Source organism: Argentina anserina, chromosome 6, assembly GCF_933775445.1.
Source record: "Argentina anserina chromosome 6, drPotAnse1.1, whole genome shotgun sequence".
NCBI lineage: Eukaryota > Viridiplantae > Streptophyta > Magnoliopsida > Rosales > Rosaceae > Argentina > Argentina anserina.
In genome coordinates, this window is record NC_065877.1 from 29,618,000 (window position 1) to 29,631,159 (window position 13,160).

Sequence of the window (13,160 nt, forward strand, 5' to 3'; positions counted from 1 at the left end):
AATAAGATGAGCTCGATCTGCAATTGCTTATGATGTGATTATGCTATTCTTTCAGTTTCTCATTTTATATAATATTCCAAATGAACTTGTTCTGCTGCAGATGATATTCAATTTAATAGGCGGCCTAAATTGGGTTTTCTTTTTGTTTAAATCAAAGAACTTGTTCTGCTGCAAATGAACTAGAGAGAAATTAATGTAATGTAACAGTTGTTAAGTAAAGACTCCTTTATTCTCAAAATAAGATGAGCTGCATTGTACCGTGTGTAGTTTGTACGTTTATGATGTGATCGATTAAGCGGTTCTTTCAGTCTCTCAATTAAAAGTTTCAAGTTCATTATAATTTGGAGAAGGTTAATATCATGCATGACAATTCATCATCATCAAGTTTATTTTTGTTAAACTCAAATTAAGAAATTAGACTCTGAAGTCTCTGACTCAACTACGTACCAATTAACCACTTATGTACGTTAATTACCAGATATCTATCGATCAGTATCAAACTGGATACGTATAGCTGTTGTTGGTTAAGCTAATGAGATACATGCGTACAAGTTTCTTACTCAATTTGTACATCCATCAGACTTGCAACTTCTTCCTAAAATGAGTTTTTTTTTTCTTAGCAGATTTTTCCGTCCAATCAAAACCAACTAGACACAGTGAGAGAGCCTGCAAACTAATAACCATGACTAATTGACCAAAAAATAATAATAACCATGACTAAGACCAAACTTCCTCTTGATGACGACCTCCAAATGAGTTCGATGACTTCGTTCGTGTATTCGTGTGAGGCGATGCTCGTGAAAAAAGGAATAAGTTAACACTAATGAGCTCCTTCATAAATTAGAAGCTGAGCCAGCCAATTTTTGAAGAAATTTTATAGTGCTACCATACACGTGCCAATACTTAGTAGTAAACTATTTCAATCACAATTTGATATTTGATTAGAAAAATTATAATTAAGTTATTTTGTTAAAAACTATTTATTTTTATTTTTAAAACCATGCACCCTAATACCTTATTCTTTAAAATATAAAGTTTCGAGTTTCGAGTTCATTTTTGACAGGGTGGAGTGATTTAGTTTCACGGGGAACCATGGAGGTACTTAGCTTAAATTAGAGACGTCTGTAGTGTTATGTGCACATTTTGCGTTGTCCACATGTAGATTTGAGCGAGAGTTTTTTGGAGATGAGGTTCGGAGTTTAGGTGTTTGGGCCACTAAGCCAGACTCATTTGGGCCAAGTAACTCACCACAGATCTAGATAAGCGACTTAAGTAGAGGGGAGTGTCTCTCCCTCCCAAAACTCAAACCGGGTCAGAAAAAACCATGGCGACTTCTCCAGCCTCCACCGCCTCTCCGCTCCAACGCCTCTCCACCTTCAAAAGCCCCACCACCCCCTCCGCCGCTGCCGCGTCCCCGCTCGAAACCTTCGCCGCCGATCCCATTTTCTCGGCCTTCCTCTCCCCTTCCTTCTCCTCCACCTCCTTCTCCTCCGCCGCCCTCTCCTCCGGCTCCCCCGCCTCCACCGCCGAGAAGCTCCAGCACGCCATCCGCCTCCTCGAGTCCCAGCTCCGCTCCGAGGTCCTCTCCCGCCACTCCGACCTCCTCTCTCAGCTCTCCTCCCTCCAGCACGCCGACCACGCCCTCTCCACCGTCCGATCCTCCGTCCACTCCCTCCAGTCCTCCCTCCGCCACACCCGATCCGAGCTCTCCGACCCCCTCCGCTCCATCTCCGCCCTCACTCTCCAGCTCTCCCACCTCCACTCCACCTCCGAGCTCCTCCACCACACCCTCCGCGCCCTCCGCCTCTCCAAGAAGCTCCGCGACCTCGCCGCCGCCGACAATCTCGATCTCGCCAAGGCCGCGCAGCTCCACTGCGAGATCCTCTCCCTCTACGACGAGTACGACCTCGCCGGAGTCGATGTCGTGGAGGAGGAGCTCGCTTACGTCAGAGACACCGGCGACAAGCTCCGCGGCGCGGCCATGAAGGCCTTGGAGGTTGGGATGGAGGGTTTGAACCAAGGTGAGGTGGCGATCGGTCTGCAGGTGTTCTACAATCTCGGAGAGCTGAAGCAAGCAATGGAGGAGCTGATTGGGAAGTACAAGGGTATGGGAGTGAAGAGTATCAGTGTGGCATTGGATATGAAGGCCATTTCGGGGTCGGTGGGGAGCGGGTTTGGGCCTGGAGGGATTAGAGGGAGTGGGACACCGCAGATTGGCGGCGGAGCGAAGGCGAGGGAGGGACTGTGGCAGAGAATGGGGATGTGTATGGAGCAGTTGCATTCTATTATGGTGGCTGTGTGGCATTTGCAGAAGGTGCTGTCGAAGAAGAGGGATCCGTTTACGCATGTGTTGCTGCTTGATGAGGTTATTAAGGTGAGGGCAAATGTGTGCTGACTTGTTGCTATTCAGTTATTGGATTGCTAGTGAATTTACTATCTTCGGATATAGTTATGTGCGATGTGCTGAGTAATAGTTTGCTATCTTATATGAAATGAGAGTGGAGGCCAAGAATTATAGGTGCGTAGTGTGGTGTGTAAAGTAGTTGGGACAGATGTATAGTTAATTAGCTGAGGTGGTGTTCATGAAATAGTATTAGATGTTCCGTGTTGGGAGATGGATGTGGCTGTACTAGGTGGTACTGTAACAAGGGAAGATTGATAAAGAGAAGTGGACATTACCTTTTAACTAAGTTGTGTGGTTCTACTTGGTTAGATCTGCAAGTAGCCATATTTGCAGTTGTTCTTATGGTGTTGTTGGATTTCAACTGGAAATGGTTCACATCACATCTTACAATATTTGGCCCAAAGGAATATGATATAGTTTATGTTTCTCTTGCCGATGTCTGACCAATGGGCTGTCTTTAGTTGAAGTTGATTTTTCATCCGTTTTACGCTCCACTAAATTCTCACTAACGAGAACAGTCAATATAACCTTGTATCAGGGACTGTATAGATTGTTTCAATATACTTTACAAAGAGATCATTAGTTTTCTTTGAGTACAGTGTCAATTTCATATGAAGTTCATCTGATAGTAGTTAATTGGTAATGATTGATATTCTTGCTGCTAATATTTACTTCTTATCCTGTCTAAGATCATAAATGTTCTTACATTGTACTCTACTTTTACTTCTTAGGAAGGGGAGCCCATGATAACAGATAGAGTGTGGGAGGCCCTTGTGAAGGCTTTTGCCAACCAAATGAAATCTGCTTTCTCTGCATCAAGTTTTGTGAAAGAGATATTCACCATGGGGTATCCAAAGCTTTTTGCGATGATAGATAATCTTCTTGAAAGGGTTTCACGTGACACAGATGTGAAAGGGGTTCTACCAGCTATTACTTCAGAGGGAAAAGAACAACTGGTGGCAGCTGTTGATATTTTCCAGACTTCATTCTTGGCTCTCTGTCTTGGTCGTCTCTCAGATCTTGTGAATAATGTATTTCCTGTATCCAGCCGTGGGAGTGTACCCTCTAAAGACCATATATCTAGAATCATTTCAAGGATTCAGGAAGAAATAGAATCTGTTCAGCTGGATGCACGCCTGACTCTTCTTGTATTACATGAGATTGGCAAGGTTCTCCTACTAGTTGCTGAACGAGCTGAATACCAGGTGATTTATCTTGCTTAATGTTTGACATTTGTTTGCCTAGGAAAGTGACAATTCTTTTCTTAGTAAAAGTTGTCAGTTTGACATAAGGAGCTCAACATTTATAAAATCCATTGTAGTTTCTCTATTCCCTCAATCCACAAGTTAAGGTTCACAGTGGTCGCTTAAGTTTTTCATTAAGTTCAAGAAAGCACAGAAAAGGAACATATGACGATAAACATAAAATGAAACAATTAAGTGAGATGTATGAGGTTCTAGGTTTTTTGCATACATATTCTGGGAGATTTTTGGCTTATCAATTAATCATCACGGTACAAAAGATTGGTACTAGGTGTATTTCTAGACAGTATACAGTTATGTTGAGATTCTGTTAGTATGTCCAGTAATTTCAGGCGATGTTGGAATTTTGCTCATTATATGAATGCATTGGCACGACAGATATCAGCTGGTCCTGAAGCACGGCAAGTCAATGGTCCTGCAACTCCTGCCCAACTCAAGAACTTTGTTTTATGTCAACATCTCCAGGAAATTCATACACGTATATCGTCAATGATTAGTGGACTGCCCACTATTGCCTCAGATGTGCTGTCGCCGGCATTAGGTGCAATTTATGGGGTTGCTTGTGATTCAGTGACAACCTTGTTTCAAGCCATGCTTGATCGTCTTGAATCTTGCATCTTGCAAATTCATGAACAGAAATTTGGTGTGCTAGGCATGGATGCTGCTATGGATAACAATGCATCACCTTACATGGAGGAGTTGCAGAAGTGCATTCTTCACTTCCGGAGTGAGTTCCTGTCTAGGCTGTTGCCTTCAAAAACGGCAACTGTGGGAGTAGAGACCATATGCACTAGACTTGTTAGGAGCATGGCAGCAAGGGTTTTAATATTTTTTATCAGGCACGCTTCTCTTGTTAGACCCCTTTCAGAATCAGGGAAGCTGAGGATGGCTAGGGACATGGCTGAGTTGGAATTAGCTGTAGGCCAGAACTTGTTTCCTGTGGAGCAACTTGGTGCACCATATAGAGCTCTTCGAGCATTCCGGCCTCTCATTTTCTTGGACACGTCCCAACTAGGATCTTCCCCACTTCTTCAAGACCTTCCACCAAGTGTCATACTTCACCATATATACTCTCGAGGTCCCGATGAACTGCAATCACCACTGCAGAGGAACAAGCTAACACCTCTGCAATACTCCCTGTGGCTAGATTCTCAAGGAGAGGACCAGGTTTGGAAGGGTATTAAGGCAACACTTGATGACTATGCTACACATGTAAGGGCCAGAGGAGACAAAGAGTTTAGCCCTGTGTATCCTCTAATGCTTCAATTGGGGTCATTGTTGACAGAAAATGCTCCTGAAACCCAAAAGCCTTGATGTCCATTCACTTCCTGTATGGTTCTCGCTTGAGAAGCAAGCTTCAGGCAGGTTGCTTTTCAGGAAAAATGTTGTAGATGGGGATAATTGCAGATACATCCTAAAGAATTCTAACACTTCCATCGGCAACTGTGAGGTACACAAGTTTTCTTTACTAGCGCTGCATCATCTTCCAGCCAATCATTTTGTTGTTCTTCAGGTGTTAGGTCTATACTGATAAGTAAATTGTGAGGGCTTAGTAGCTTTTGAACTCTGCATGACAGCAGGCGGACTCCAGTTGGTTAGATTCTTTGTAATTGTTTTTTTTTTCTGTTCTTTCTCTTTCACCCTTTTGTGGTGCAAATCAAATAGATATGCATATATTAAAATGTAATGCTTCGTTGGTGCTCAGATTATATGAACTTTTCATTTCATTATATTACTGCATAAACTTTTGCAGCCACTTCTACCGTAAGCAAACATTCCACTCTGATCATCTGTTGTTTCATGTTTGAATGAGACCTTCTCTGTTATTCTGGAGGATTGGCGGATTATTATGAGAAGTTGAGAACAATAAAAGAAAACCGTTAATGACCTTCTCTAAAGTCTAAGCTACCATGTATTCATTAATGATAGTAATATGACTTGATGAGTTTGAAATCTGTTTAAATTTCTACAAAGAAACTATATAGAGATTTCTGTAGAGATTGAATGGTTTGCTAACTAGACTCGTGAAAACACAGAGGATTTGACACGAGGTTTGTCTTAGTTTGAATCGGTTTGATGCATATATATGCTGCCAACCTTTTTGCAACTGCACTGCTAAACTATGTTTCCTGCAACTATTATGATGTGAAAGATGGCATCCTCTGGATTTCTGAGTTGGTATATTGACATACTGTTGAATGAAATCTTCACATTACAATATATTCAGGTTACACCTATGAATCTGATAAAGAATGTTCCAGATTAAGAGATAAACTTGATGGTTCAAAATGCTCCATATCAACCTCCATTCAATAATGTAGCAGCAACATTTGGTACATGTTATTTCTTAGGATATTCTTCATGAGAATTCAACTCTTCAGTACTCTATTTCAGATTTTGCTCCTTCAACGTGTTCATTATCTGTAGCAATTACAGATCATATCTTCTGAAGAGTCAAGACCAAAAACCCGTTCATGAACCAAAGCCAAGTTTAGTTATCTTGAATTGAGCTAGGTTCCCCTCTTTGTCACTGGAGTGAATTTAGTTGAAGCGTCTGTTTTGTCTAGCACTGTTGAAATTGCTTTGCTGGGAACCTAATACATACAAACACTAGCATACAGTCTTTAGGGAGAGTCATGGTGATGACTTATCATCCACGTTGATCATACAATTTATAAGCTTATATTATTTCTATTCATTACAGCTAAACAAAAGCATATTTGTTTCCTATTCAAACTTGTGGAGTTGCTTGTACTCATGGTTACAGTGACCATCCGTACCTTGTAGATTAAAATGAAACTCCGTATTTAAATGAATACCCGGGATATGTTTTTTTTTTTATGAAATTTCATCAGATCGAGAAAATTTAGTATAATTTCATAAATTTTTGAGTAAGATATATAACATAACGAGAATGGTATATAACTAAGAAGATTTGAAACCACTCATTCCAATTTTGTCATAATCAAACAATCACAAGGTTACCTGCATAGAATTTGATTATGAATATTGCAGTGGCAAGATAGAACTTACTAAAGTCCACAAGCAGTCGGGATCATAAGGCTGCAGTATTCCTGGGAGACCGGCTAGTTCTCTAATCAACCACTTAAGAAAATGACCTTTTCTCTTATTAATTAAGTGATCCTAAGAAAATGACTTCCTTCGACAACACTTCATCTATCTTCATTACTGCAATGTGGCACAGTGTTATTTGAAGTTAGCAAATAGTTTAAGACAGCCAAAACCAAAATCCCAGATTGCATATGTGACACCTATGATGTGACATTGAGGCTAGCAACGAGCATTCACACATCCCTGTTCTAATAACACATCTAATTTCTAATTTCTGCTTCATAAAACAAGTAAATAATGACTAAACTCCCACGTAAGTACCTGGTGTCCTCCGATCCTTTGTTTATTTTTCTTGATTACTTGAAGCAGAATTAATAATTATGCAGCATATATAATTGATTCTAAATAGTTGGCGGCGTGCCCTGGATGCTTTTCTACCCTATATGGCATTACGTACATACAGTGTTGTATTATTCCACAGTAAAAACCACCCTCTTAAATTGACCAATGTCTACGTCTGCTTCCATGTAAATCCAAACCCTAGCATTTCCTTTGGTTTGATGGCTCATTCTCTGAAAATGAGAGTATGATTTCAGTTTGGTCAATATGGATTATTCCTGTTATCGAGCTTTCTTTCTACTATTAAAAAAAACCTACATCATTTTCAGCATCTGTAAATTTGTGTCTTATTCTGTTACCACCACCTTTAGACAATCTCCCTTGTTAGCCTTAATATTTATAGCTCTTGAAGCATCCATTTTAGCATAATATCTGGAGTTGAATCCTAGGCAGGCAGCTAAGACAGCTAAGTAGAATTGCTAGAAACTATGGTGAAGAAAGTAAGCCAAACATCGGTGAAAATATCTAAGAAGGAGAAGAAGGAGTTTAACAGTTTGATTAGACTCCTGAGGCCTAAAGTCTACATCACTGACTGCTCAAGCTTCAAGTCCCTGGTGCAAGACCTCACTGGCAATCGAAGCTCGAATATCTCAGTCACTACTTCCTCATCACGCCCTCGGCAACAGCAAAGAGTACCAGTTGTAGATGTCGAGGAGTATCAAGTAGAGCCTGAAAGGAGCACTAGCAGTGTTGATGTCTCAACTGATGCATCATTTGATTCTTCCGAGCTGTGGATTGAAGAAATGTTTATGAATGACCATGAATTAAACCAACTGTGTGATCAGAGGTTCTCAGATGATAGTCATGATATTACAACAACAAACAGTTTAGAAGGTTCATCACCTTCGACAGCAGACCAAATGGTGGATATGTTTCCAATTCAAGATCTTGAGTCCTGGCTTTTGGGTAGTGAACCATTCTACCCTTTCAATATTGATAGTTATGGCCAAATTGATCAAGAGGTCAGCATATTTGACTATGAGCTGTCAGGGCAACTATGATCAGATTAAATGTCGTTTTAGTATTCATTCTGTACACTGAAAATTCTGCTCTATCGAACTTCAGCTAGTACACATATGTTCATAGCTATCGATGTATTACTCCTGTGTATGTTAATTCTTTGTATATATATATATATATATATATATATATATATATATATATATATATATATATAGAGAGAGAGAGAGAGAGAGAGCCTCATTTCTGCTTTTACAAATTACTGTCTTTGTAATTTGTTCAATCTAGACTTTGTACGCATCAGCATTTGGTAAAAATAGTGAATTTTGTAAGGTTTGTTCATAGTACTTCTACCTAACAAGGTTCTACATGAAAATTTATAGGAGCATCCAGTCTTATTTTCCTTTCATATAATATCCAAACCTTTGTATAAAAAACACCTCGGTTTATGTCACCAATTGATGGAGTTAAATACCAACACCAGTCTGGTTTGAAGAATTGTCAAAAGACAGATTATTAAGCTGAAGCTCAGTTTAATTGTGCTTCTGTACCTTCACTTCCGACCTGGATAAGCTAAGTATCCATTTCTTTTGTAATGTTTCTAGTATTACAAGATAGGTGCCACGCGCTTCGCCGCGGGTTGATAATTTGAGATTAGCAACAAAACTGTACATAATCACTAGTTTTTATATTTTTAAAATATTCAGAATGAGAATGAAAATCAAGTCGGAATCTAATTTATGTCACATAAAATAGTATTCAATTGCTCTGCTTCAACTTGTTGCTTGATGCTTTGAATGTAGTGGACCTGCTGATTGGTTTGATGTTACAATGGTAGAATAAAATGATGATAAGTATAGGTATCATAATTTTCTAAAATTGGCAAAATAATTTGATTTTCATAACGATGGACCACATGAAATAATTATACTTCTATTGTGGAAAGATAAACTAAACAATATAGCATGCTACTTCAAAAAGGTAAACTAAATTTTGAAAAAAAAAAATAATAAATAGGATACAATACTTGATCACCAAAGGACCAAAAAAAAAAAGATCAATTACTGTTATAACTTATAAGTAAGGGTATTGTGCAACACAACATGAAATCATACCATGATCACAATCAATTATCCTTCTTCCAATACCACTGTCATCAAAGGGAGAACCATCTTCATTAAGGCAACATACATGTAAACAAACACGATGTATAACTGACTTGGGGTTATAAAGAAGAAGATTGTGCACCTACTGATTAGATCGAGAGGGCAAAAGATCATTCGTCACTGAATTGTTTTAAAACTAATGCCGAATATCTACACATACATCTATCTATACATTCAATGGACAAAACTGATCTAAGAGCAAAAATGGCATATGATGTCAAAATGAAAGATTTGTTGATAACATAAAATTACTCGCAAAGACTTGAAGAACTCACCAAACTGCTCCTACTCTGTTATTAATCACATATCTCCAACTATGATATCTGCAAATACAAAAGCACGTCAGTCACTAATTAATGTTAAAACTTTAAAATGAAAATTACTAAATTCTTTTAAAGCACCATGATTTCCCAATTTAAGATATCCCTCGTGCAATTCATATATCTTTTCTAATTAACTATATCGAATTATCGATATATTTTCTTTTTACAATGATGGCCAATAATGCATCACATTATAAATACAATTATTTACACTCATTTATTTGTTTTTCTCCAACACCCACATTATTAGCAATTGGTACTTTTTCACATAATCTCGAATTGAATAAAACTATGCTCATTCATTCCTCATATTAGAATGTTCATTTGTCATTCGTTATGAAAATATTATTCTTTATTATCTCGTGTAGAATTTTTATTGTCAGGAATCATTGTTTATTTAAGGATTCTCATGTAGCCTCTACCGTCTCCAAACCATGTACAAAGAAAGAAAAGGTACACTACATGCACTTTTTTAGTAGACCTAACTAACCCTGACAACTACAACCTGCACACACAGCCTATGAAGATATAGTTGCCCTCTAAATCAAAGTTCAAACTACTGAGTTCTTTGTCACAACTTGCAATTAATCAAAATTTAATTTCACGATTACAAAAATGGTGGAAACAAAGTCATTAGACCTTAAGAAGAATCAACCACCCCATTTTGGCGAATAGTATGAGAGGGGGGAGAGTATGCTTCCTTTACTTCCCGGCTTTTCTAAGAACCCACAAACAAAAATCCAAAATAAAGTAGTTCATTCAAAAAAGCACATTTATTTCGATCTAGAAAAGAAAACCCGGTGATCATCAACATGCAATAAAAATAATGAATAACAATAATCATTTATATGCAATCAATCATCATGACATCAATTCCACAACACTACTATAGAACCTAAGCGCAATGAAAAACTAAGAACTTGCTTCGTTGATTCTACGATTAAGGCTGAATGAAGGAATTTATAAACTGTTTGTTGGGTTCAAATTCGTAATATTGATGAAGTAATCAATACAAAATCACCATTAGCAAAGAAGTTAGCAAGATCAATCCTAAATGCAGTTTTAATGATTTTATTACACATAATCAAAAGATCAGTTGGATACCTTCTTGTTCTTCACTTGTCATTTTAAATTCCTGGGAGATTGATAGCCACATCCACCAACAACGAAATCCTTCTAGTTCTAATGATGCGGAGTGTAGTTGGGCAGACGAAAAAGACCAGACGACTACGCTGGGAAGGTTCTCTTCGTTGGGTTCTGGAAACTGCCCATCCGCCCTCATTTGGTTTATTAAAGGGGCTGGAATGAATATTCCATCTTTAAATTTGGGTGAATGAGTGACTTATGAAAACCAAATGATGAAATAAAAGATAAAATAGAACCAACCAAACTCTACCGCAACTAATAGCATTAGCTTTTAACCACAACAAAGACCAAACAAAAACAATCAACAACCTACATTTAGAAACAAAGAAACAATTAGGAACACAATGTTAACAACTACCTCTGAGGATATGAGGACAAAGCAATAGGAGGGAAAAAAAAGCACAGAGAGAGCAATACTTATCTTGATCTTCATAACAATGCAATATGGGCTCCACTGTAACCCCAACCCCCTCTCCAATGCTTCTATTAACCTTATAGTGAGAAGAATAACAACCTCATTTAAAGACTTATGACTAACACAAAAGATATATATAAATATGAAAAAGCTAAAAACAAAATAGATTCAAAACACCCCTATTAGATAGTGAGCATGTGCAACAAGGTGAGATTACGCGCTTTCCTTTTAAATGGATTCTCAAATCTAGAACCAAATAGATATATTACCTTAGACCACCATCAAGTGTTGACAAAAATCATGATCTCTATTTATTTCGTTTACATTATAAATTATAATCACTTAAGAAAATTAAGGTATTTTTTTTCTCAATTGGCAACGTTTCGAAAAATTTTAGAGGCCTAAACCCTAAAGCTACCATATGCAAAATCATGGAAAGAAAAGGATTTCTAGCCCAAATATATATGTTGACCAATTTTAAGTTGAATAAGGGTAAACCAAAGTAAGTCATCCGAATATGCTAATCCCCACCTGCAGAACTATCTCATACACCATCGAATTGGTGCACCAGGATTGTAAACACAAACCCCGTAAGCTTTTCAGCCCGTATGAGTAAACCAACAGTAAACATACATTGCATACAAAGGAAATATGTCAAATAACATTTAAAGACAAACGTACTCATACGACACTGGGCAACCCATCTGTTACCAAAATCATTTAAAAACATGGGTACTCATGAGACTTAGGCAACCCATATGTTACCCCTCATGCAGTACACCGACATGCACTGGGCAACCCATCTGGTTACCTAAAATCATGTAAAACATGGGTACTCATGAGACTCAGGTACTCATCTGTTACCCCTCATGCAGTACACCGACATACAGACTAGAGTTCTAACTGAATTGTAAACAACACCCGGCCAAGGCTCTGTTCCGATTACTGCCAACACGTCCGGAGACAGGTCCGAAGACAAAAAAAACATGTCCGAAGACAGAAAACACATCTGAAGACAGAAAAAAAAACACGTCCGAAGACAGAAAATATTTTAACAAGACTCAATGTTAAAACCACGTACAATAACAATCCACCCATGTTATTGTACTACAACAAAGCGATTTTTGCTCAAATAAAATAAATATAATTGCCACAGTATAATTCATTTGGAAATAAGAACGTAACAATATATAATATAGCAACCCATATATATGTATCGTATTTACCATTTTATACACATACACAACCTACTATATTATATACATGTCATAGTTCGATGTTTTAAAGAAAACGTAAATATGAGTCACTGCTAAGGGTAGACTCGACATAGTGAGATTTACTCACATTTACCACAGTTCATAATCACTAAAACCCTTTTAAAATCATTTATTAAAATAACGTTTCACTTACCTATGAATCGTAGATGATCAAGTTCAAGTAATTTAAACTAAAACATATTTTTAAAATAATTTTATAAACTAGTGATGCAACGACTATGGTGAAAACTCAAACTAAATTCAATAATTATAATACTACTTCGATCATGATGATCATTATGAGGTTTAATCACTTTATTTCCCGCGTGCAACTTCCACGGCACCGAAAACGATTCCCTCACTCGTTTCGTCGGTCACATAATAGCATGATATAATGCTTAGAAAACGATACGTAAAATATCAGATGACGATTTTTGTACAGCTAAATTCTGTTCATAAAATATTGTTCATGTTTTACTGTTTACTAAACACTGTACAAGTTTACTGTTTTACGAAACACTGTTCATGAATATTGTTTACTGTAACTGTTCATGACACTGTTCATGTGGCGCCACTGTTTCCCGACCACTACCAATGACCACCAAATTTCACCACCACAATTTAAATGACATTCCTAACAACTTTCTAGTTCACCAAAAAGTCTAATTCTGAGTCTAAACACTTCAATTTAACAAAAACTGAAAAGCCCAAATTTAAAACCTATGATTTCTTTTCTTTGATTCTCCTAGTACACAAC

The 13,160-nt window shown here is 37.9% G+C and overlaps 1 protein-coding gene across 1 annotated transcript; it reads left to right on the forward strand.

Moving 5' to 3' along the window:
- Window positions 1–1,303: 1,303 nt before the first annotated feature.
- On the forward strand, window positions 1,304–5,377 carry LOC126798198 (conserved oligomeric Golgi complex subunit 5). The gene is made up of 3 exons (XM_050525083.1): window positions 1,304–2,374; window positions 3,136–3,609; window positions 4,045–5,377. The coding sequence occupies exons 1-3, from the start codon at window positions 1,325–1,327 to the stop codon at window positions 4,978–4,980; spliced, it is 2,460 nt and encodes an 819-aa protein (XP_050381040.1). The 5' UTR covers window positions 1,304–1,324; the 3' UTR covers window positions 4,981–5,377.
- The last annotated feature ends 7,783 nt before the right edge of the window (window positions 5,378–13,160 follow it).